The sequence below is a fragment of the Mixophyes fleayi genome, chromosome 6 (assembly GCF_038048845.1).
Source record: "Mixophyes fleayi isolate aMixFle1 chromosome 6, aMixFle1.hap1, whole genome shotgun sequence".
Lineage (NCBI taxonomy): Eukaryota > Metazoa > Chordata > Amphibia > Anura > Limnodynastidae > Mixophyes > Mixophyes fleayi.
Window position 1 is genome coordinate 226,532,030 of NC_134407.1, and position 27,487 is coordinate 226,559,516.

The 27,487-nt window shown below is 43.3% G+C and overlaps 3 protein-coding genes across 27 annotated transcripts in view; 1 reads left to right on the forward strand and 2 right to left on the reverse strand.

Moving 5' to 3' along the window:
- LOC142160072 (uncharacterized) overlaps nucleotides 1-27,487 on the forward strand; it is a 1,559,230-nt gene that overhangs the window by 1,360,638 nt on the left and 171,105 nt on the right. The gene's annotated exons all lie outside the window — the stretch shown is intronic.
- LOC142160107 (uncharacterized) overlaps nucleotides 1-27,487 on the reverse strand; it is a 208,708-nt gene that overhangs the window by 50,375 nt on the left and 130,846 nt on the right. The gene's annotated exons all lie outside the window — the stretch shown is intronic.
- On the reverse strand, nucleotides 1,982-23,388 carry LOC142160124 (uncharacterized). 2 transcript variants are annotated; one of them, XM_075215089.1, is made up of 6 exons: nucleotides 23,267-23,388; nucleotides 11,040-11,184; nucleotides 10,843-10,921; nucleotides 10,627-10,724; nucleotides 10,359-10,470; nucleotides 1,982-3,960 (listed from the first exon to the last, which is right to left on the reverse strand). In XM_075215089.1, the coding sequence occupies exons 3-6, from the start codon at nucleotides 10,874-10,876 to the stop codon at nucleotides 2,900-2,902; spliced, it is 1,305 nt and encodes a 434-aa protein (XP_075071190.1). In that variant the 5' UTR covers nucleotides 10,877-10,921; nucleotides 11,040-11,184; nucleotides 23,267-23,388; the 3' UTR covers nucleotides 1,982-2,899. The 2 variants fall into 2 exon arrangements, with proteins under 2 accessions (XP_075071190.1, XP_075071191.1); XM_075215090.1 differs by lacking the exons at nucleotides 10,359-10,470; nucleotides 11,040-11,184; nucleotides 23,267-23,388 and having other exon boundaries at nucleotides 10,843-10,894.

Sequence of the window (27,487 nt, forward strand, 5' to 3'; positions counted from 1 at the left end):
TTAGTGGGGCCCACTGGACAACAATGGGAAAGAGTATTTATGTGGTGAGCAGTACAGGAATAAGAATAAATATACAGAATTCTCAGCTGCTACAAAACCCGTGGTTGATTACCTACAACCACCAACAGTAGTACGTCAAAAAAGAAAAAAAAAGGTTGCGCTGCAGAGAAACTGATTAATATAGGTGTACAAAAATCAAATATATCCAAGGTATCTGCCAAGGAAAGAGAGAGATCTCTAATACGTATCACAGTTGGTATTTATTAACTCAAAAGAATACGATTAAAATTAAAATAGATAAATATAAAGGGCAATTCTAGCAATTGCATAAATCACCCTTAAATCATCAACATCAAATATGTATAAAGAATATAAAAGATCAGACCTTCAGTCGTGAGGTACCTGAAAAGCATATATATATATATATATAAATAAATAGCCGCGGTAATTAATAGATCACAAAAAAGATATGGTGTAACAAAAAAATGTCCAATTGTAAATTGAGCCAATCCATACACGGTTATAGGCTCACATCATATTAATAGTGACAACAGCCCGAGATCACGGAGCGGAGGTGAAATCTCGAAAAACAATTATTCAGGGTAAATACCACTCGTTTTGTCCCGTATTCCTTAATCAGCAGTGTAGACCCCGTATATTTTGGTTCCAAATAACAGTCAGGCAGTCAGAATATATACCACAGGTTCTGTCTTGTATTCCTTATCTGCAGGGTAAATCCTGTATACTTAGTTCCAAATAGCAAACAGGCAGACAAAAGTTCACACCGCTTACCAGTGCAGAACTCACTCTCCGGAGGGATTTGGTACGGCACCTAGCGGACTCCGGTAATCAGCCTGACTCAAGAAAACTTTCCAACATGATCCACCGATCTTAGCGCGATTGTGCGCAACTGTAAAACCAGTCCCACTAGTGACGGGACAAGTGTGGTTATCGTCCCGGTTTCAGATCTCGAATACTAGCGGATATCCAGAGATGGATTAAACATCAGACCCATCTGACGCGTTTCGTGCCGATACTGGGCACTTTCTCAAAGCCTAAAGTCCCCCCACCCTTTCTGAGGGGGGAACTCGGTAGTCGGCTCCCAACCCATAAACAGCCTGCTGCTTCTCAATCTTCTTTTTTTTTTACAGTGTGCCGATTCTAAACGCACACTAAGCAGGCTGTGATTTATCTATGGAAAAACAAGAAAAAGATAAGACAAGAAAACTAACCTTATACACTATGCCAGCAGTAATAAAGTAAGCCCAACTCCTTGGACACTTAATCTACACTGAGGAGCTACAGAGGGGAGGGGTCTGTCAGCAGGTCACAAGTTAACCAGTTAAGTGCCAACTTCCTCACTCCCCACTACAACCCCATGGTAGCAGTGTACCCCAGAAGGATTGAAGAGAAATACAGTATGTGTCTGTGTGATAAAACCCATAGCTGAGTGTGTTAATGATCTTAACTTTTAAAATGTTAATTTGTTCTTTTAAATGTCTTTATTAAAGTTAGAATTGTCCTCTTGAATGTCTTTCTTTGGTACTTCTAGTCTTACACCTTTCTTAATCCATCGCTAAAGATTCCTTATCCATTCCGGATGTTAGCAAGATGACAAAGGTCCCTCACCTTACTAATCCCAACATGACCTCATCTATAGCCAATGGAGGGATCATCTAAGGAAAACATCCGTTACATGAAGAAGTTGAAGGCCATCAGTATTCTGTCTGCCATGATACAGACCATCTCACCATTTATTTTGACCAATATGTAAATGAAAGGAGCCATCAAATTGTCAATTAAACAAATGTCTTAACATTCTTAATCAAGTCCAAAGAGAAGATGAGAGATTTCATCTACTACCTAGAAGGTACAAGACTTCCGGCTGCTGGAAGCAGATAAAATCCATTTACCAGCAATGCTTTCATCAGGAAAACCCAACCAGATACTTGCTGGATCCACTGGAGATCCTTTACCAAACTTAATAAATACAGCCCCACAGAGCATTTATACACAAATACTGCTCTTTACTGGGCCAGCACATACAGAAGTGTACACCCATGTTCTGCTGTTGGAAGCTGAGATGTAACTGCACATGGTGGAAAGAGTAAAGACTCCGCTAGGTCCTGACTGCTGTCCCCTCTAAGCATGTGCACAATTGTAGTCTGTTTTCAGCTGCATCTACCCTATAAACCAGAAAGGTCCTCGTAAAGGAATCCTTTGAAGCTCATTTATACATCTTCCCCTGCAAGACAAAATCTTGTTGTCACATGTGGGTGCAATAAAAGGTACATGAGGGAGACCACCCTGAACAAGGCATGCCCTGATCCACTCTGCTCATCCTGTAGAAGTATATTAACCCATAAATAAACACATGTACCTGTATAAGTGGGAGCATAATTACAAAAATACCCACATTGCATCACTACATTGCGTTAGCATTGTGAAACCACATTATTGTAGCTTCGTAAATGACTCCCAGTGAGACAGTAACAGATTACAGGACTAATTATATGAACCATCACAGACCTTTATTTACAGAGTAGAAGAAAAATAATGTAAGAGTCCAAGTTCCCACATTATATCTCCAGCCCATTGCCGGGATTATATATTAGGACCATATATAACAACAATGTGGTCTGTTACTACTGTGGAGATAATAAGTTTCACACGAGTGATTCCTTCCAGTATTATGACACCTATGTTTGTGGATGGTAATTAAATTATATTGTGCTAATATACAGCGTTACTGGAGATATGAATTACCCGCCACAACTAAGTGATGCCGATATACATTTGAGTGAATGAATTGAGGCCTATTCTAATCATATTTTGATTTAAAATATTTGGAGTATTTCAGCAACTCAATATTATGTCTATCAGCTCACAGAAATTGTTTTTATCCTGTGTGAATTTTCTGATGTGTATAAAGATGTGATTTCTGTGTAAAACATTTCCCACATTCAGAACATGAAAATGGTTTCTCACCTGTGTGAATTCTCTGATGTGTAACAAGATCTGATTTCTGTCTAAAATATTTCCCACACTCAGAACACAGAAATGGTTTCTCACCTGTGTGAATTCTCTGATGTGTGTCAAGACCTGATTTATGTGTAAAACATTTACCACACTCCGAACACGAAAATGAATCCTCACCTGTGTGGATAGTCTGATGTCTAACAAGAGCTGATTTATAAGTAAAAGATTTTTCACACTCAGAACATGGAAATGGTTTCTCACCTGTGTGAATTCTCTGATGTTCAGCAAGATCTGATTTCTGTCTAAAATATTTCCCACATTCAGAACATGGAAATGTTTTCTCACCTGTGTGGATTATCTGATGTCTAACAAGAGCTGATTTATAAGTAAAAGATTTTTCACACTCAGAACATGGAAAAGGTTGCTCTCCTGTGTGAGATCTCTGATGTCCAATAAGTTGCCATTTTTGTGTAAACCGTTTCCCACACTCAGAACACAGAAATGGTTTCTCACCTGTGTGAGATCTCTGATGTTGAATAAGTTGTGATTTTTGTGAAAAGTATTTCCCACACTCAGAGCATAAGAAAGGTTTCTCACATGTGTGAATTCTCTGATGTCTAATTAGCATTGATTTATGTCTAAAACATTTCCCACACTCAGAACATGGTAATTGTTTCTCACCTGTGTGAATTATTTGATGTCTAACAAATACTGTCTGAGGTATAGAACTTTCACATTCAGAAAAATGAACGATTGTATCACTTATATAATCGGTTCTACGTTTAACAATATCTGAGTTATAAGAACATTCCTCATGAGTAGAGGGAGCAGGTGATAGAACTGTACTGTGAAGTACTGGATGTATATTTAGGGTAGTAAAGTTTTGTTCTGGAGACTCTTGTGCGATGTTGTTATCTTGTATTTTAAAGTCTAGAGAAATAATGTGACATCCCTCCGAAGAATTCTTGCATTTGCGTCCATCTGTTGGAAATGAAAGAAATGTATGTAACTTTACAACTTTTTTTTTTACAGTGAGGAGCTCATTTTATTATAATTTTTAATAGTGTGTTCAAGATATTTAGTTGTTTCTTTTCAATTTGCAAACTACTAGCACTTCATTACAATTACAAAATGTAGAAACAGAAAAATTAGTATTTTATTGAACAGATAAAACATTGGCTTAAAATATAACACAACCACATTACCAAGCACATTACATAGACCCAGTCACAATGACATGCAAATTGCACAGTCACATTGGACAACTCCAACCAAAACATGGATTCTGGTTTGTAACATTTCCCAAGCATACATTTGTGCTACCCAACATCATAGGATAGGAAGTTAGCCAATCCAACCACAATGCCCATCCAGACACCGTCATCACACACAAACACTGGAAGCAGAGTAGACTTGAGATAACTTAGCAGCAAGTCCCAGTCATGCATTTACACTACTCAAAGTTCTCCAGATGGACACATACGTATCAAAAGAAAACAGTGAAGCAGCTTATATGTCCCTCTGGTCAACAAGGCAGACACTTCAGTGTAGACAAGCACTGAGAGGGTAGGAGAGCAGAACAGAACAGTATAACAAAGAAGGAAATAGCAACACCAAATGATGATGGCACAAAGCAGAGGGGACATCAGGTAGAGTGGGAGAATGAAGCATGGCACAAATGGACAACAGCAGAAGAAAGATACAGAGAAATAGTAGTTACTTGTGTGCTAGATGGTGGAGTTTTTGTGAGATGTGTGTTTCGATGAGTTGTGTGTGAACTTAGGGTGAGGGGAATCATCTATTTTGATTTACAATTGCACTGTTAATATACACATACTGAAAATCAAACATTCAGGTATTATTACGCATGGAGGATAATATGTAATGTCACACTGGGTCTTATCCCACTGATCAGTGATGGAATCAGTATGGTGATGTCCCTTCTACTGATGTATGAGAATCACCAGAGAGTGTGGGGAGGAGACTGGTCAGATCTCTGGGCTGGTAGCACAATGATATCATGTGAGAAGGAGAGCAGGAGTCTAATAGGGGCTGATGGCTCCTGATGTATGAGAATCACAAGAGAGTGTGGGGAGGAGACTGGTCAGATCTCTGGGCTGGTAGCACAATGATATGATGTGAGGAGGAGAGCAGAAGTCTAATAGGGACTGATGGCTCCTGATGTATGAGAATCACCAGAGTGTGGGGAGGAGACTGGTCAGATCTCTGGGCTGGTAGCACAATGATATGATGTGAGGAGGAGAGCAGGAGTCTAATAGGGGCTGATGGCTCCTGATGTATGAGAATCACAAGAGAGTGTGGGGAGGAGACTGGTCAGATCTCTGGGCTGGTAGCACAATGATATGATGTGAGGAGAGCAGGAGTCTAATAGGGGCTGATGGCTCCTGATGTATGAGAATCACCAGAGAGAGTGGGGAGGAGACTGGTCAGATCTCTGGGCTGGTAGCACAATGATATGATGTGAGGAGAGCAGGAGTCTAATAGGGGCTGATGGCTCCTGATGTATGAGAATCACCAGAGAGTGTGGGAGGAGACTAGTCAGATCTCTGGGCTGGTAACACAATGATATGATGTGAGGAGGAGAGCAGAAGTCTAATAGGGGCTGATGGCTCCTGATGTATGAGAATCACAAGAGAGTGTGGGGAGGAGACTGGTCAGATCTCTGGGCTGGTAGCACAATGATATGATGTGAGGAGGAGAGCAGGAGTCTAATAGGGACTGATGGCTCCTGATGTATGAGAATCACCAGAGAGTGTGGGGAGGAGACTGGTCAGATCTCTGGGCTGGTAGCACAATGATATGATGTGAGGAGGAGAGCAGGAGTCTAATAGGGACTGATGGCTCCTGATGTATGAGAATCACCAGAGTGTGGGGAGGAGACTGGTCAGATCTCTGGGCTGGTAGCACAATGATATGATGTGAGGAGGAGAGCAGGAGTCTAATAGGGGCTGATGGCTCCTGATGTATGAGAATTACCAGAGAGTGTGGGGAGGAGACTGGTCAGATCTCTGGGCTGGTAGCACAATGATATGATGTGAGGAGGAGAGCAGGAGTCTAATAGGGGCTGATGGATCCTGACTCCCCCACTGGGCAAATACTTTTCCTCATTAGTTGTTACTGTCAGAGGAGATTGTTGTAGTGCCTGAACAAAGAGAATATGTGACTCCTTTCTATAATAAGTGTTTATTACTTACCCAACAAAGTCCTTATATAATAGAATAAACCACTGTTTCTCCTATAACAGGCACTATGTGAGCACTACGGCCAGCAGTGTGTGTTAGACCACCGATCACTAGTCTGACCACTACAACAGGTAGGTGTGGGCAATAAGAAAAGAAAGAGGGTGCCGAATTATAACGCTGATAGATAAATATATGACTCATATAATGGGGTATAAACTACACTAATAAGAATGGTAGGAGGGATAAATGATGACGATAATGAGAATGCCACAAATTAATAAAATCAATTAAAATAAAACAAAATTAAACAACCTTGTTCCAAAGTTACTAATTCCACATGTGGCGAGCAGCACTCACTATCCTACATTAATTATAACTATAAGGATGATTTCTGTTCACTATAGCTACACTTTGTGAAATTATGCATAGCAGAAACCAGACAATGGTGAGAAATTATCATCCTCACAAAATATATGGGTTAAAGATATTGCCCCAAGAGGGCTAAATATACCAAAGAACCCCACTTTCATTCCACATCAGAAAGAATTTTACAGAAAATGGAATCAAACGTTAGACAATTGTTCGAAACAACTTGTTAAACTAATTATAGAAGACAGATCATTGTCTCTTGAATCCATCAAAGTCTTGATTGAAACATTAGATCAACATTTCATATCACTCAGGGATATGAAGGACTTTAAACAACTGTCTACTTTAACGAATTGGAAAAGGAAATTAGCAGCAGAAAACAAAAGAAATTTCATAGGGATTTAGAAGACACAAAGAATGATGATATTACACAAATTAGACAGAAATCTGATGTATGTAATCTGACATACCACACATATGTAACACTAAACGTTCTACATAAGGAACCTCTTACCAGGAACCCTCCAATTCTTATTAAATATTGTATGTTATTTAATACTAATATAAGTAATATTAATAATTAATATAAATATTTGAAAGTTCATTAAATGAAGTATTAAAATTGAATAAATAGTGAACTGTAAAATACATTGTAAAAACGTGATAAATACCTATTTAAAGTGATTAAGTTTTTGAATAAAGTGTTTATTATTAATTGTTTAAGAATTATATTTTGTATCATCTAACCTTCTTAGTGATTAAAGTGTGAATTAAAAACTAGTGAAAAAATGTAATTAGTGAGTTGTACTATAATATTATAACATAGAATGGCAACAATCACATTAAAGGGACTCTATACAAAGTATTCTTCAGAAACAGTATGTAGTTACAGCTTTTATATTATCTAGTTTCTAAGAATCTTTATCTCCATCTGTTGTTATTCCTGTATTTAGTCCTAAATTTAGTTAGTTGGTCCCCATGTATCAATAAATTATATGTCATATGTATCCAATCCTTATATATATAATGACTCTATAGATATGATGCCAATTTATATTATAATCATGAAATATTCATGCCAATATTTTATTTTATTTTGTCATCTTGACTAACCTACAACATTATTTCCATTATCTCTTGAAATAATTGTAGGGCATCCAAAAGCAATATGATATTATCCTTTCCTCATATACATCCATCAGGGGTTGTATTTCTTATTCTTAACACTATATAAACATCATTTTCAAGCTGTTATTTTTATATCTTGTGATTTTTTGTTCCAGATCTTTTTATAGATATTTATTTGAATCTTATTCTCACCTAGGAACCTTTCCAGACCTCAGGTAAGTACATTTTTCTAAATGTTGCTACAAATTCCCCCCGATTAGCTGGGTATGAGATGTAGTTGATCTCTCACTATATTCAGATGATTCTCTTTAGAATGTTCATGATATTTATTTATTACCCACATTGTATAATTTATGAAATATTATCCAACGAGTCCTCAGATTCTCACAAAGGGAATAAAATGAAATAAAATCCTTTTCTTCCTCATGATGATTAGTGTTGTGTGAACCTTGTACTCAGTTACCGCATTTAATAGGGTGTCTTTGCATGAATATTCCACACCTTAAAAATCAGGAATGCTGAACACATTTCTAACATCAGAAGCAGCTTAAAGACACACAATGTCTGCAATCGTTTTGTAAACAACCAAAAGTGCAATCCAAAAGAATTGATATTTATAGGGATCCAGCACGTGTAGACGTTATGGAGAGGTGAAGACTACCTGGAGAATATATGGTGCACTGAAACTAAGTGGATCTATTTAATGAAAACGATGATCCCATATGGTCTAAACAGTGACTTTGAGCTGTGCTCTTTCCTAAAAATATAAAAGAACATTTGTATATAGAAGAAATTCCTCTCTATAATGCGGGTTTCAACAGCTTCACTCCCTCTAGCATACCCGTACACCTGTATTAGGATGTTTGTTGTGTTATTTTTCACTAATAATTTTGTTTTCATCGTCAATTTTATTTGTTTGTGTTTTCGTTTCAGTTTTTCCACTTATTTTTATCCTTATATAAAAATCTTTTCTATTTAGGACATGTGATTGGCACTTTAGCTATTATTTTAATATCATTTTTAATTCAATTTTATTATATTTTATAGATTTTAACTAAGAAAGGAAATTTTATCCAATCACATAAAGAGGCGGGATTATTAATAGCCTCATCTATACTAAGTATTCATCCTTGATAAAGTTCGCTAGTTGGATGAAATGCGTTGAAGCAAAGTGTATTATGACACCTCCCAGCCATCGTCCTCTTGCGTTCCACTGACGCACTTTCACATTCCATACACGGTGAAGACAGAGGAAAACAAACAAATTTGCTTGATCCGGCAGCCGAACATTAGAAGATTAAGGGCTAGGAATATCTACACTAGGGACCTCTAAGGTAAGAATTTCCTTTGTGTTCCAACAACTTTCAAAGTGGCTCCGGTTACGCATATAATCAAGCAATAGAGCCCAATCCTGTCGCTTCCAAATTCGGAACATCGCCCATATCCGGACCTTCCTATCCCAGAATGCCACCAAAACCATCATCCATGCTCTCATCATATCCCATATTGACTACTGTAACCTTCTTCTCACTGGCCTCCCCCTCGCCCTCCTCAGGTCTATACTCAAAGCGGCTGCAAGATTCATCTTCCTCTTCTGCCTCCCCTCTCTGCCTCGCTCTTCACTGGCTCCCCTTCCCCTACAGAATCCTTTCCAAACTACTCACACTCACCTACAAGGCCCTCTCCCACTCCACTGCACCATACATTTCTAACCTCTTCTCCATTCACACTCCATCCCGTTCCCTGCGGTTGGCCAATGACCGTCACTTCTCCTCCACCATGATCACCTCTTCCACTCCAGAATCCAAGACTTTTCCCGGGCTGCCCATCTTCATTAAAACAACTTCCCACGCTCCCCTAATTTGTGCTCCTTCCAACAGGCACTCAAAACTCATCTTTTCCTCAAAGCCAACCAGTCACCCACATAATCTTCTATCCATACTTGATTACCCCACCCTCTCTGGCGCTTGATCCCCTCCTCTGACTCCCCCTGTGCCTCCTGTCTGTTTGCCGTCCCTCTAGGATGTAAGCTCGTAGAGCAGGTCCCTCTTGCCTCTTATTTCTCTATCTCGTCTTCTGCTCCTACTTCACTATACAAGCTATGTTTGGAATGTTTGAAGTCCTGGTAGTATTTGTATAATGTTTCTGGACAGGGTAAACTGTATGGTCTTTGTCTGTCTCTGTACGACGCTGCAGAAATTTTGAGGCGCCCTATAGAGGCTAATACTAATAATAATAATATAACATTATATCAAACATTACAGTGCTTACACGTGTCTATTTTATTATTTATTTATAGTCCATTTTTGTTTTTTAATTGCTTAATTATTTTTTGATTATAATTTATTTTATTAATTTGTGGCCTTCTCCTTATCTTCGCAATTTAATCCTCCTACCATTCTTCTATCCTTAGTAGGTTTATACACCATTATACGAGTCATATATTGATCTATCAACATTACATTTCTGCGCCCTTCTCTTCCTTTATTTTTTCAATGTAATATTGACGATGTGCTGCGTAACATGACTACAGTGAGAGGGTTCCATCCTTGTTCCAATGGTTTGGGTAATAACCTCCAACATTTTTCAATATTTTTGCAAAGTATTACAACTGCCCCCACCCAGTTACTTTTTAATGTCACCCAGCTGGAAACATTTTCTGGGGAGAACACTGCTCACCTGTGCTGATATCTGTAGGGATTTCCTCCTCCTTACACTGCTGATCACCCCTCACATACGTCTCTTCTTCTCCCTCTATAACTTCTACCTTAATATCAGTCAGATCTTCACCCTAAATAACCAATAAAATAACAATGTCTGATTTTATTAACTGAAATAAAGCAATAGAATATTGCTGTTTAAGACCCTACACAGCTTCTCTACAGATCATATAGTGAGAGGTTACTTAGCTATTTTTGAATTTGGTGAGACCCTAAATCCCATCTACCTGATACTCCTGTGGGACACTGTGATTTTCCTCTGTACAATCCTGTGAATAAAGAGGACGAGGACATCTCTCTGGGGTATTTCTGTTACTGGATCCATCTGTAGGAGACACACAGTGACTGAACACATTGTTTATATGTGATTATCAGCTAATATGTGTATCTAATTGACCCTCAAAACTGCTCTCTACTTATTTTATTAATGAGTCTCCTCTTACCCAGTGATGTGAGGGGCTGGTGATTCTCCATCATCACGTCCTTGTACAGACCCTTGTGTCCTTCTAAATACTCCCCCTCCTGCATGGAGAGATAGACAGTGACATCATCCACCTTATAGGAACCTGACACACACAATGGTCATCACCCAGACACATCCCCTGGTGTTACTGTATAATGTCCCATTCCCAGCAGTCACCTCTCCAGTCAGCAGCTGAGTGATCTTGTTGGTCAGTTCCAGGATCTTCTGGTCATTGTCTCTGTCATGTATCAGTCAGTGAGGTGGAGGCACCGTGATGGGGCTCTGGGTCCTGCTCAATCCTCCTGACACACAGGGATGGCTGCTGGGTGTCTCACACTCACCAGATGTCTTCTTCACCACTGTGTAATCCTGTGTATTGACAGAGAAAACAATAAAAAGATACATGGAACTGAACCTATTTGAAGTTGTTGTTTACGTGTTAATTGTGCAGAATATAGTATATATTCTACAAACACAACACATATTCTCTATCTATAAACATTTCCTGTAGACCCTGTATAGCATTTACCTCTCCCGCAGCTCAGGCCATCTTCAGGGCCCCCTGTTCTGAGTCCTCTGTCTACAGCCGGCACACATTGGTGTATCATTGGGTTTGAACAGATCAAAACAGATAGATGACGTGTTGGTGGGGGCTGGACCAAAATAGGGGACTCATAGCGATGGGGACCCGGAAGATGGCAGGACAGTGAAAGTAAGTAGAACCTCTCACAATAAGATTGTACAGCAATAAAGATAAAACATTCACAGACATGTAACATAATACACCCCAATAAAATAAACAAAACTTGTTTATTACGTCTAAAGGAATTATAAGCTGTAACGTAAGTATTATGAGGCTATAAGTGGGCATGACCTGGCTATGATGTGTATACAGAGGATATAAGGTGGACATGACCTGGCTATGATGTGTATACAGAGGATATAAGGTGGACATGACCTGGCTATGAGGTGTATACAGAGGATATAAGGTGGACATGACCTGGCTATGATGTGTATACAGAGGATATAAGGTGGACATGACCTGGCTATGATGTGTGTACAGAGGATATAAGGTGGGCATGACCTGGCTATGATGTGTATACAGAGGATATAAGGTGGGCATGACCTGGCTATGATGTGTATACAGAGGATATAAGGTGGGCATGACCTGGCTATGAGGTGTATACAGAGGATATAAGGTGGACATGACGTAGCTATGATGTGTACAGAGGATATAAGTGGACATGACCTGGCTATGATGTGTATACAGAGGATATAAGGTGGACATGACCTGGCTATGATGTGTATACAGAGGATATAAGGTGGGCATGATCTGGCTATGATGTGTATACAGAGGACATAAGGTGGACATGACCTGGCTATGATGTGTATACAGAGGACATAAGGTGGACATGACCTGGCTATGATGTGTATACAGAGGATATAAGGTGGGCATGACCTGGCTATGATGTGTATACAGAGGATATAAGGTGGACATGACCTGGCTATGAGGTGTATACAGAGGATATAAGTGGACATGACCTAGCTATGATGTATATACAGAGGATATAAGGTGGACATGACCTGGCTATGATGTATATACAGAGGATATAAGGTGGACATGACCTGGCTATGATGTGTGTACAGAGGATATAAGGTGGGCATGACCTGGCTATGATGTGTATACAGAGGATATAAGTGGACATGACCTGGCTATGATGTGTATACAGAGGATATAAGGTGGGCATGACCTGGCTATGATGTGTATACAGAGGATATAAGGTGGACATGACCTGGCTATGATGTGTATACAGAGGATATAAGGTGGGCATGACCTGGCTATGATGTGTATACAGAGGATATAAGGTGGACATGACCTGGCTATGATGTGTATACAGAGGATATAAGGTGGACATGACGTGGCTATGATGTGTATACAGAGGATATAAGGTGGGCATGACCTGGCTATGATGTGTATACAGAGGATATAAGGTGGACATGACGTGGCTATGATGTGTATACAGAGGATATAAGGTGGGCATGACGTGGCTATGATGTGTATACAGATGATATAAGGTGGACATGACCTGGCTATGAGGTGTATACAGAGGATATAAGATGGACATGACCTGGCTATGAGGTGTATACAGAGGAAATAAGGTGGACATGACCTGGCTATGATGTGTATACAGAGGATATAAGGTGAACATGACCTGGCTATGATGTGTACAGAGGATATAAGGTGGACATGACCTGGCTATGAGGTGTATACAGAGGAAATAAGGTGGACATGACCTGGCTATGATGTGTATACAGAGGAAATAAGGTGGGCATGACCTGGCTATGAGGTGTGTACAGAGGATATAAGGTGGGCATGACCTGGCTATGATGTGTATACAGAGGATATAAGGTGGGCATGACCTGGCTATGATGTATATACAGAGGATATAAGGTGGGCATGACCTGGCTATGATGTGTATACAGAGGATATAAGGTGGACATGACCTGGCTATGATGTGTGTACAGAGGATATAAGGTGGACATGACCTGGCTATGAGGTGTATACAGAGGATATAAGGTGGACATGACCTGGCTATGATGTGTATACAGAGGATATAAGGTGGACATGACGTGGCTATGATGTGTATACAGAGGATATAAGGTGGACATGACGTGGCTATGATGTGTATACAGAGGATATAAGGTGGGCATGACCTGGCTATGAGGTGTATACAGAGGATATAAGGTGGACATGACCTGGCTATGAGGTGTATACAGAGGATATAAGGTGGATGAAATACAGGTGGACATGAACCTGGCTATTGATGTGTATTACAGACGGATATAAGAGTGAACATGACCACCCCCCCCCCTGGCTATGATGTGTGTACAAGAGGGATATAAGTTGACTGACATGGCTATGACGCGCTGTATACAAGAGGATATAAGGCTGGACATGACCAGGACTATGAGGTCGTAATACAGGAGTGATATAAGGTGGACATGCACGTGGCTATGATATGTACAGAGGATATAAGGTGGACATGACGTGGCTATGATGTGTATACAGAGGATATAAGGTGGACATGACGTGGCTATGATGTGTATACAGAGGATATAAGGTGGGCATGACCTGGCTATGAGGTGTATACAGAGGATATAAGGTGGACATGACCTGGCTATGAGGTGTATACAGAGGATATAAGGTGGACATGACCTGGGTATGATGTGTGTACAGAGGATATAAGGTGGACATGACGTGGCTATGATGTGTATACAGAGGATATAAGGTGGGCATGACCTGGCTATGAGGTGTATACAGAGGAAATAAGGTGGACATGACCTGGCTATGATGTGTATACAGAGGATATAAGGTGGACATGACCTGGCTATGATGTGTATACAGAGGATATAAGGTGGACATGACCTGGCTATGATGTGTATACAGAGGATATAAGGTGGACATGACCTGGCTATGATGTGTGTACAGAGGATATAAGGTGGACATGACCTGGCTATGATGTGTATACAGAGGATATAAGGTGGGCATGACCTGGCTATGATGTGTATACAGAGGATATAAGGTGGACATGACGTGTCTATGATGTGTATACAGAGGATATAAGGTGGGCATGACCTGGCTATGAGGTGTATACAGAGGAAATAAGGTGGACATGACCTGGCTATGATGTGTATACAGAGGATATAAGGTGGACATGACCTGGCTACGATGTGTATACAGAGGATATAAGGTAGGCATGACCTGGCTATGATGTATATACAGAGGATATAAGGTGGGCATGACCTGGCTATGATGTGTATACAGAGGATATAAGTTGGACATGACCTGGCTATGATGTGTGTACAGAGGATATAAGGTGGACATGACCTGGCTATGGGGTGTATACAGAGGATATAAGGTGGACATGACCTGGCTATGAGGTGTATACAGAGGATATAAGGTGGACATGACGTGGCTATGATATGTACAGAGGATATAAGGTGGACATGACCTGGCTATGATGTGTATACAGAGGAAATAAGGTGGACATGACCTGGCTATGAGGTGTATACAGAGGATATAAGGTGGACATGACCTGGCTATGAGGTGTATACAGAGGATATAAGGTGGACATGACGTGGCTATGATGTGTACAGAGGATATAAGGTGGGCATGACCTGGCAATGATGTGTATACAGAGGATATAAGGTGGGCATGACCTGGCTATGAGGTGTATACAGAGGATATAAGGTGGGCATGACCTGGCTATGATGTGTATACAGAGGATATAAGGTGGACATGACCTGGCTATGAGGTGTATACAGAGGATATAAGGTGGACATGACCTGGCTATGAAGTGTATACAGAGGATATAAGGTGGACATGACCTGGCTATGGTGTGTATACAGAGGATATAAGGTGGCCATGACCTGGCTATGATGTGTATACAGAGGATATAAGGTGGACATGACGTGGCTATGATGTGTATACAGAGGATATAAGGTGGGCATGACCTGGCTATGAGGTGTATACAGAGGATATAAGGTGGACATGACCTGGCTATGAGGTGTATACAGAGGATATAAGGTGGACATGACCTGGGTATGATGTGTGTACAGAGGATATAAGGTGGACATGACGTGGCTATGATGTGTATACAGAGGATATAAGGTGGGCATGACCTGGCTATGAGGTGTATACAGAGGAAATAAGGTGGACATGACCTGGCTATGATGTGTATACAGAGGATATAAGGTGGACATGACCTGGCTATGATGTGTATACAGAGGATATAAGGTGGACATGACCTGGCTATGATGTATATACAGAGGATATAAGGTGGACATGACCTGGCTATGATGTGTGTACAGAGGATATAAGGTGGACATGACCTGGCTATGATGTGTATACAGAGGATATAAGGTGGGCATGACCTGGCTATGATGTGTATACAGAGGATATAAGGTGGACATGACGTGGCTATGATGTGTATACAGAGGATATAAGGTGGGCATGACCTGGCTATGAGGTGTATACAGAGGAAATAAGGTGGACATGACCTGGCTATGATGTGTATACAGAGGATATAAGGTGGACATGACCTGGCTATGAGGTGTATACAGAGGATATAAGGTGGACATGACCTGGCTATGATGTGTATACAGAGGATATAAGGTGGACATGACGTGGCTATGATATGTACAGAGGATATAAGGTGGGCATGACCTGGCTATGATGTGTATACAGAGGATATAAGGTGGGCATGACCTGGCTATGAGGTGTATACAGAGGAAATAAGGTGGACATGACCTGGCTATGAGGTATATACAGAGGATATAAGGTGGACATGACCTGGCTATGAGGTGTATACAGAGGATATAAGGTGGACATGACGTGGCTATGATGTGTACAGAGGATATAAGGTGGGCATGACCTGGCATGGATGTGTATACAGAGGATATAAGGTGGGCATGACCTGGCTATGAGGTGTATACAGAGGATATAAGGTGGGCATGACCTGGCTATGATGTGTATACAGAGGATATAAGGTGGACATGACCTGGCTATGAGGTGTATACAGAGGATATAAGGTGGACATGACCTGGCTATGATGTGTATACAGAGGATATAAGGTGGACATGACCTGGCTATGATGTGTATACAGAGGATATAAGGTGGACATGACGTGGCTATGATGTGTATACAGAGGATATAAGGTGGGCATGACCTGGCTATGAGGTGTATACAGAGGAAATAAGGTGGACATGACCTGGCTATGATGTGTATACAGAGGATATAAGGTGGACATGACCTGGCTATGATGTGTATACAGAGGATATAAGGTGGACATGACCTGGCTATGATGTATATACAGAGGATATAAGGTGGACATGACCTGGCTATGATGTGTGTACAGAGGATATAAGGTGGACATGACCTGGCTATGATGTGTATACAGAGGATATAAGGTGGGCATGACCTGGCTATGATGTGTATACAGAGGATATAAGGTGGACATGACGTGGCTATGATGTGTATACAGAGGATATAAGGTGGACATGACGTGGCTATGATGTGTACAGAGGATATAAGGTGGGCATGACCTGGCATGGATGTGTATACAGAGGATATAAGGTGGGCATGACCTGGCTATGAGGTGTATACAGAGGATATAAGGTGGGCATGACCTGGCTATGATGTGTATACAGAGGATATAAGGTGGACATGACCTGGCTATGAGGTGTATACAGAGGATATAAGGTGGACATGACCTGGCTATGATGTGTATACAGAGGATATAAGGTGGACATGACCTGGCTATGATGTGTATACAGAGGATATAAGGTGGACATGACGTGGCTATGATGTGTATACAGAGGATATAAGGTGGGCATGACCTGGCTATGAGGTGTATACAGAGGAAATAAGGTGGACATGACCTGGCTATGATGTGTATACAGAGGATATAAGGTGGACATGACCTGGCTATGATGTGTATACAGAGGATATAAGGTGGACATGACCTGGCTATGATGTATATACAGAGGATATAAGGTGGACATGACCTGGCTATGATGTGTGTACAGAGGATATAAGGTGGACATGACCTGGCTATGATGTGTATACAGAGGATATAAGGTGGGCATGACCTGGCTATGATGTGTATACAGAGGATATAAGGTGGACATGACGTGGCTATGATGTGTATACAGAGGATATAAGGTGGGCATGACCTGGCTATGAGGTGTATACAGAGGAAATAAGGTGGACATGACCTGGCTATGATGTGTATACAGAGGATATAAGGTGGACATGACCTGGCTATGAGGTGTATACAGAGGATATAAGGTGGACATGACCTGGCTATGAGGTGTATACAGAGGATATAAGGTGGACATGACCTGGCTACGATGTGTATACAGAGGATATAAGGTAGGCATGACCTGGCTATGATGTATATACAGAGGATATAAGGTGGGCATGACCTGGCTATGATGTGTATACAGAGGATATAAGGTGGACATGACCTGGCTATGATGTGTGTACAGAGGATATAAGGTGGACATGACCTGGCTATGAGGTGTATACAGAGGATATAAGGTGGACATGACCTGGCTATGAGGTGTATACAGAGGATATAAGGTGGACATGACGTGGCTATGATATGTACAGAGGATATAAGGTGGGCATGACCTGGCTATGATGTGTATACAGAGGATATAAGGTGGACATGACCTGGCTATGAGGTGTATACAGAGGAAATAAGGTGGACATGACCTGGCTATGAGGTATATACAGAGGATATAAGGTGGACATGACCTGGCTATGAGGTGTATACAGAGGATATAAGGTGGACATGACGTGGCTATGATGTGTACAGAGGATATAAGGTGGGCATGACCTGGCATGGATGTGTATACAGAGGATATAAGGTGGGCATGACCTGGCTATGAGGTGTATACAGAGGATATAAGGTGGGCATGACCTGGCTATGATGTGTATACAGAGGATATAAGGTGGACATGACCTGGCTATGAGGTGTATACAGAGGATATAAGGTGGACATGACCTGGCTATGATGTGTATACAGAGGATATAAGGTGGACATGACCTGGCTATGATGTGTATACAGAGGATATAAGGTGGCCATGACCTGGCTATGATGTGTATACAGAGGATATAAGGTGGACATGACCTGGCTATGATGTGTATACAGAGGATATAAGGTGGACATGACCTGGCTATGATGTGTATACAGAGGATATAAGGTGGGCATGACCTGGCTATGATGTGTATACAGAGGATATAAGGTGGACATGACGTGGCTATGATGTGTATACAGAGGATATAAGGTGGGCATGACCTGGCTATGATGTGTATACAGAGGATATAAGGTGGACATGACCTGGCTATGATGTGTATACAGAGGATATAAGGTGGACATGACCTGGCTATGATGTGTACAGAGGATATAAGGTGGACATGACCTGGCTATGATCTGTACAGAGGATATAAGGTGGACATGACCTGGCTATGATGTGTATACAGAGGATATAAGGTGGACATGACCTGGCTATGATGTGTATACAGAGGATATAAGGTGGACATGACGTGGCTATGATGTGTATACAGAGGATATAAGGTGGACATGACGTGGCTATGATGTGTATACAGAGGATATAAGGTGGACATGACCTGGCTATGATGTGTGTACAGAGGATATAAGGTGGACATGACCTGGCTATGATGTGTATACAGAGGATATAAGGTGGGCATGACCTGGCTATGATGTGTATACAGAGGATATAAGGTGGACATGACGTGGCTATGATGTGTATACAGAGGATATAAGGTGGGCATGACCTGGCTATGAGGTGTATACAGAGGAAATAAGGTGGACATGACCTGGCTATGATGTGTATACAGAGGATATAAGGTGGACATGACCTGGCTACGATGTGTATACAGAGGATATAAGGTAGGCATGACCTGGCTATGATGTATATACAGAGGATATAAGGTGGGCATGACCTGGCTATGATGTGTATACAGAGGATATAAGGTGGACATGACCTGGCTATGATGTGTGTACAGAGGATATAAGGTGGACATGACCTGGCTATGAGGTGTATACAGAGGATATAAGGTGGACATGACCTGGCTATGAGGTGTATACAGAGGATATAAGGTGGACATGACGTGGCTATGATATGTACAGAGGATATAAGGTGGACATGACCTGGCTATGATGTGTATACAGAGGATATAAGGTGGGCATGACCTGGCTATGAGGTGTATACAGAGGAAATAAGGTGGACATGACCTGGCTATGAGGTGTATACAGAGGATATAAGGTGGACATGACCTGGCTATGAGGTGTATACAGAGGATATAAGGTGGACATGACGTGGCTATGATGTGTACAGAGGATATAAGGTGGGCATGACCTGGCAATGATGTGTATACAGAGGATATAAGGTGGGCATGACCTGGCTATGAGGTGTATACAGAGGATATAAGGTGGGCATGACCTGGCTATGATGTGTATACAGAGGATATAAGGTGGACATGACCTGGCTATGAGGTGTATACAGAGGATATAAGGTGGACATGACCTGGCTATGATGTGTATACAGAGGATATAAGGTGGACATGACCTGGCTATGATGTGTATACAGAGGATATAAGGTGGCCATGACCTGGCTATGATGTGTATACAGAGGATATAAGGTGGACATGACGTGGCTATGATGTGAATACAGAGGATATAAGGTGGACATGACCTGGCTATGATGTGTATACAGAGGATATAAGGTGGACATGACCTGGCTATGATGTGTATACAGAGGATATAAGGTGGACATGACCTGGCTATGATGTGTATACAGAGGATATAAGGTGGACATGACCTGGCTATGATGTGTACAGAGGATATAAGGTGGACATGACCTGGCTATGATGTGTATACAGAGGATATAAGGTGGACATGACGTGGCTATGATGTGTACAGAGGATATAAGGTGGGCATGACCTGGCATGGATGTGTATACAGAGGATATAAGGTGGGCATGACCTGGCTATGAGGTGTATACAGAGGATATAAGGTGGGCATGACCTGGCTATGATGTGTATACAGAGGATATAAGGTGGACATGACCTGGCTATGATGTGTATACAGAGGATATAAGGTGGACATGACCTGGCTATGATGTGTGTACAGAGGATATAAGGTGGACATGACCTGGCTATGATGTGTACAGAGGATATAAGGTGGACATGACCTGGCTATGATGTGTACAGAGGATATAAGGTGGACATGACCTGGCTATGATGTGTATACAGAGGATATAAGGTGGACATGACCTGGCTATGATGTGTATACAGAGGATATAAGGTGGGCATGACCTGGCTATGATGTGTATACAGAGGATATAAGGTGGACATGACCTGGCTATGATGTGTATACAGAGGATATAAGGTGGACATGACCTGGCTATGATGTGTATACAGAGGATATAAGGTGGACATGACCTGGCTATGATGTGTATACAGAGGATATAAGGTGGACATGACCTGGGTATGATGTGTGTACAGAGGATATAAGGTGGACATGACCTGGGTATGATGTGTGTACAGAGGATATAAGGTGGACATGACGTGGCTATGATGTGTATACAGAGGATATAAGGTGGACATGACCTGGCTATGATGTGTATACAGAGGATATAAGGTGGGCATGACCTGGCTATGATGTGTATACAGAGGATATAAGGTGGGCATGACCTGGCTATGATGTGTATACAGAGGATATAAGGTGGACATGACCTGGCTATGATGTGTATACAGAGGATATAAGGTGGGCATGACCTGGCTATGATGTGTATACAGAAGATATAAGGTGGACATGACCTGGCTATAAGGTGTATACAGAGGATATAAGTTGGGCATGACCTGGCTATGATGTGTATACAGAGGATATAAGGTGGACATGACGTGGCTATGATGTGTATACAGAGGATATAAGGTGGACATGACCTGGCTATGATGTGTATAGAGGATATAAGGTGGACATGACCTGGGTATGATGTGTATAGAGGATATAAGGTGGACATGACCTGGGTATGATGTGTATAGAGGATATAAGGTGGGCATGACCTGGCTATGATGTGTATACAGAGGATATAAGGTGGACATGACCTGGCTATGATGTGTATACAGAGGATATAAGGTGGACATGCCCTGGCTATGATGTGTATACAGAGGATATAAGGTGGACATGACCTGGCTATGATGTGTATACAGAGGATATAAGATGGACATGACCTGGCTATAAGGTGTATACAGAGGATATAAGGTGGACATGACCTGGCTATGAGGTGTATACAGAGGATATAAGGTGGACATGACCTGGCTATGATGTGTATACAGAGGATATAAGGTGGCCATGACCTGGCTATGATGTGTATACAGAGGATATAAGGTGGACATGACCTGGCTATGATGTGTATACAGAGGATATAAGGTGGACATGACCTGGCTATGATGTATACAGAGGATATAAGGTGGGCATGACCTGGCTATGATGTGTATACAGAGGATATAAGGTGGGCATGACCTGGCTATGATGTGTATACAGAGGATATAAGGTGGACATGACCTGGCTATGTGTATACAGAGGATATAAGGTGGGCATGACCTGGCTATGATGTGTATACAGAGGATATAAGGTGGACATGACCTGGCTATAAGGTGTATACAGAGGATATAAGTTGGGCATGACCTGGCTATGATGTGTATACAGAGGATATAAGGTGGACATGACGTGGCTATGATGTGTATACAGAGGATATAAGGTGGACATGACCTGCTATGATGTGTATAGAGGATATAAGGTGGACATGACCTGGGTATGATGTGTATAGAGGATATAAGGTGGACATGACCTGGGTATGATGTGTATAGAGGATAGAAGGTGGGCATGACCTGGCTATGATGTGTATACAGAGGATATAAGGTGGACATGACCTGGCTATGATGTGTATACAGAGGATATAAGGTGGACATGCCCTGGCTATGATGTGTATACAGAGGATATAAGGTGGACATGACCTGGCTATGATGTGTATACAGAGGATATAAGGTGGACATGACCTGGCTATGATGTATACAGAGGATATAAGGTGGACATGACCTGGCTATGAGGTGTATACAGAGGATATAAGGTGGACATGACCTGGCTATGATGTGTATACAGAGGATATAAGGTGGACATGACCTGGCTATGATGTGTATAGAGGATATAAGGTGGACATGACCTGGGTATGATGTGTATAGAGGATATAAGGTGGACATGACCTGGGTATGATGTGTATAGAGGATAGAAGGTGGGCATGACCTGGCTATGATGTGTATACAGAGGATATAAGGTGGACATGACCTGGCTATGATGTGTATACAGAGGATATAAGGTGGACATGCCCTGGCTATGATGTGTATACAGAGGATATAAGGTGGACATGACCTGGCTATGATGTGTATACAGAGGATATAAGGTGGACATGACCTGGCTATGATGTGTATACAGAGGATATAAGGTGGACATGACCTGGCTATGATGTATACAGAGGATATAAGGTGGACATGACCTGGCTATGAGGTGTATACAGAGGATATAAGGTGGGCATCAGCAGGCTGGGCAGTGGGCACTATGAGGGCATGAGGTGGGCATTAGGATGCTGTGGGCAGACATACACTGATATGATGGGGCTGAGGGGGGAGATAGGAGACTATGAGGTGGGTGCAGCCTCCTAATTCCTGCTCCACATCCTCATACATCTGACCTAACACCTTCATCATCCTGTATCTGTGTTATATGTGTATCATTATATATCTATGTACTTACCCCTGCCAGCCACTGCCTCCTCTCACCCGGAAGATGTTACACGCCGACTTCCGGTCTGTGCGGTCCACCTGACTTCCTGATTGTGCGTTCCACCAGACTTCCGGGTTGTGTGTTCCACCAGACTTCCGGGTTCTGTGTTCCACCAGACTTCCGGGTTGTGCGTTCCACCTGGTCTCTAACCACTAATGGTGTGTTTAAGTAAGAGAAAGTAAAGAGGGGAGATTGTGTTATCTGGCAGATGGTAATTGTATTTTCTTATTATTCTGCATAGAATCAGTGTCTGGTATACTGGTATTACAGCATCTGCTTCAAACAAATATTAACTTCCTAATGAGTAGTTATGAAGGTGAATAACAAATATTACAGATAGTAACTCCCCCCACCCCTGTGCCCCCCTGTTCTCCTCTCCCCATGTCTTTACCCCTTCTGCTCTCCTGTGTACTCTCCCTCCCAATCCTGTGCCCCCTGTTCTCCTCTCCCCATGTCTTTACCCCCTTCTGCTCTCCTGTGTACTCTCCCTCCCAATCCTGTGCCCCCTGTTCTCCTCTCCCCATGTCTTTACCCCTTCTGCTCTCCTGTCTACTCTCCCTCCCACTCCTGTGCTCTTTGTTCTTCTCTCCCCATGTTGTTACCTCTTCTGCTCTCCTGTGTATTCTCCCTCCCACCCCTGTGCCCCCTGTTCTCCTCTCCCCATGTCTTTACCCCTTCTGCTCTCCTGTCTACTCTCCCTGCCACTCCTGTGCCCCCTGTTCTCCTCTCCCCATGTCTATACCCCTTCTGCTCTCCTGTCTACTCTCCCTCCCACTCCTGTGCTCTTTGTTCTTCTCTCCCCATGTTGTTACCTCTTCTGCTCTCCTGTGTATTCTCCCTCCCACCCCTGTGCCCCCCTGTTCTCCTCTCCCCATGTCTTTACCCCTTCTGCTCTCCTGTCTACTCTCCCTGCCACTCCTGTGCCCCCTGTTCTCCTCTCCCCATGTCTATACCCCTTCTGCTCTCCTGTCTACTCTCCCTCCCACTCTGTGCTCCCTGTTCTTCTCTCCCCATGTGTTTACCCCTTCTGCTCTCCTGTCTACTCTTTTTCCCACTCCTGTGCTCTTTGTTCTTCTCTCCCCATGTTGTTACCTCTTCTGCTCTCCTGTGTATTCTCCCTCCCACCCCTGTGCTCCCTGTTCTCCTCTCCCCCACCCCTGTGCCCCCTGTTCTTCTCTCCCCATGTCTTTACCCCTTCTGCTCTCTTGTGTATGCTCCCTCCCACCCTGTGCTCCTTGTCTCCTCTCCCCATGTCGTTACCCCTTCTGCTTTACTGTGTACTCTCACTCCCACCCCTGTGCTCCCTGTTCTCCTCTCCCCATGTCTTTACCCCTTCTGCTCCCCTGTGTACTTCCCTCCCACCCCTGTTCTCCTCTCCCCATGTCTTTACCCCTTCTGCTCTCCTGTGTACTCACCCTCCCACCCCTGTTCTCCTCTCCCCAGGTCTTTACCCCCTTCTGCTCTCCTGTGTACTCTCCCTCCCACCTCTGTGCCCCCTGTTCTCCTCTTCCCATGTCGTTACCCCTTCTGCTCCCCTGTGTACTCTCCCTCCCACCCCTGTGCCCCCTGTTCTCCTCTCCCATGTCTTTACCCCCTTCTGCTCTCCTGTGTACTCACCCTCCCACCCCTGTTCTCCTCTCCCCAGGTCTTTACCCCTTCTGCTCTCCTGTGTTACTCTCCCTCCCACCCCTGTGCCCCCTGTTCTCCTCTCCCCATGTGTTTACCTCTTCTGCTCTCCTGTGTACTCTCCCTCCCACCCCTGTGCCCCCTGTTCTTCTCTCCCCATGTGTTTACCTCTTCTGCTCTCCTGTGTATTCTCCCTCCCACCCCTGTGCCCCCAGTTCTCCTCTCCCAATGTCTTTACCCCTTCTGCTCTCCTGTGTACTCTCCCTCCCACCCCTGTGCTCCCTGTTCCCCCTGTTCTCCTCTTCCCATGTCGTTACCCCTTCTGCTCCCCTGTGTACTCTCCCTCCCACCCCTGTGCCCCCTGTTCTCCTCTCCCAATGTCTTTACCCCTTCTGCTCTCCTGTGTACTCTCCCTCCCACCCCTGTGCCCCCTGTTCCCACTGTTCTCCTCTTCCCATGTGGTTACCCCTTCTGCTCCCCTGTGTACTCTCCCTCCCACCTCTGTGCCCCCTGTTCTCCTCTCCCATGTGTTTACCTCTTCTGCTCTCCTGTGTACTCTCCCTCCCACCACCCCTCTGCCCCCTGTTCTCCTCTCCCCATGTCTTTACCCCTTCTGCTCTCTTGTGTACTCTCCCTCCCACCCCTGTGCCCCCTGTGCCCCCCTGTTCTCCTCTCACCCATGTGTTTACCTCTTCTGCTCTCCTGTGTATGCTCCCTCCCTCCCCTGTGCCCCCTGTGCCCCCTGTTCTTCTCTCCCCCACCCCTGTGCCCCCTGTTCTCCTCTCCCCATGTCTTTACCTCTTCTGCTCTCCTGTCTACTCTACCCAGGGCTGCCAAGAAGAATTCAGGGCCCGGGTACAACAAATTCATGGGGCCCCCCCTCATAGTGAAGTAAGCCCCAAAATTTTTTTGCGCCGCCTTACAGCGGCGCAAAAAAGATTAGGTATATGGTCATATATTCAGGGGCGTGGCTAGCCAAACGGCAGTGCAAAAATTTTGGGAGGTGCGGTCATGCATTTGGGGGGCGTGGCAAACGTGCCATTGGGGCGTGGCTAACATAAAAACCACTAGGCTCTCAATTCGCCGGAGCGTCACATATGTTTAAGCACTCCTGACTTTCAGGACATCTACCACCACAGGGTAGTATACAAACAATGCAGTGTGTACACAAACAGTTTCAGTCTTGGCCTACACCTTACATTGGACACAACATTCACCAAAAATTGGTATTGTCCCCTACTAGAATCACAACATTTCACACACTGTGCTGCTCTCTCCTACCTGTTCTTCTCACTTTCTCCACCTGTGGCTGCTGCTTTCTTTAGTTGTGGCTTGTCCGGATCCAGAAATGTTAAAGGACCTATTTTGAAAAAAAAATGGCTACATTTAGAAAATTACAGCCAGCCCCAGCGTTAAATCAATAGCACCCACGATTAATAATTAGGCCTTCCTCCAGCTCCAATATTACAATAATGTGCCCCCTTCATCATCGCCATGCCTTATGATCACACTGTGCCCTCCATGCTGTTTTTGCCCCCCTTCATCTGGCTCCCCTTCATCAGACTATACTATGCTGCTCCCCCCCTTTTCAATCCCACTGTGCCATGCCTCCCCCCCCCCCCCTTTGTAACCCCACTGTGTCATGCTGCCCACCATTTTTTAACCCCACTGTGCCATGCTGACCCCTGTTTATTAACCCCACTGTGCCATACTGCCCCGTTTTTTAACCCATCTGTGCCCCTCTCATTTTTTCACCCCCTCTGTCATGCTGCTTTCCCATTTTTTAACCCTCTGTGCTCCCCCCTCAATTTTTAACCCCTCTGACATGCTGCTTTCCCATTTTTTAACCCATCTGTGCCCCTCTCATTTTTTAACCCCCTCTGACATGCTGCTTCCCGTTTTTTAACCCCTCTGTGCTCCCCCCCTCAATTTTAACCCCTCTGACATGCTGCTTTCCCCATTTTTTAACCCCTCTGTGCCCCCACTCATTTTTTAAACCCCTCTGACATGCTGCTTCCCATTTTTTAACCCCCTCTGTGCTCCCCCTCATTTTTTAACCCCTCTGACATGCTGCTTTCCCCGTTTTTTAACCCCTCTGTGCTCCCCCCTCAATTTTTAACCCCTCTGACATGCTGCTTTCCCATTTTTTAACCCCCTCTGTGCCCCCACTCATTTTTTTAACCCCTCTGACATGCTGCTTTCCCCATTTTTTAACCCCTCTGTGCTCCCCCTCATTTTTAACCCCTCTGACATGCTGCTTCTCCCCGTTTTTTAACCACTCTGTGCTCCCCCCTCAATTTTTAACCCCTCTGACATGCTGCTTCCCCGTTTTTAACCCCTCTGTGCCCCCACTCATTTTTAACCCCTCTGACATGCTGCTTTCCCGTTTTTTAACCCCTCTGTGCTCCCCCTCATTTTTTTAACCCCTCTGACATGCTGCTTCCCCCGTTTTTAACCCCTTTGACATGCTGCTTTCCCGTTTTTTAACCCCTCTGTGCCCCCCCCTTATTTTTTAACCCCCTCTGACATGCTGCCCCCCCCCGTTTTTTAACCCTTGTGCTCCCA

Coding starts and splice junctions, on each gene's coding strand:
- LOC142160124 (XM_075215089.1), bottom strand. CDS start 10,876: ATGATGGAGAATCACCAGCCCCTCACATCACTGG. Junction 10,725..10,842: donor CCAGCCCCTCACATCACTGG/GTAAGAGGAGAC, acceptor TGTCTCCTACAG/ATGGATCCAGTAACAGAAAT. Junction 3,961..10,358: donor CCCTACAGATATCAGCACAG/GTGAGCAGTGTT, acceptor CATTTCCAACAG/ATGGACGCAAATGCAAGAAT.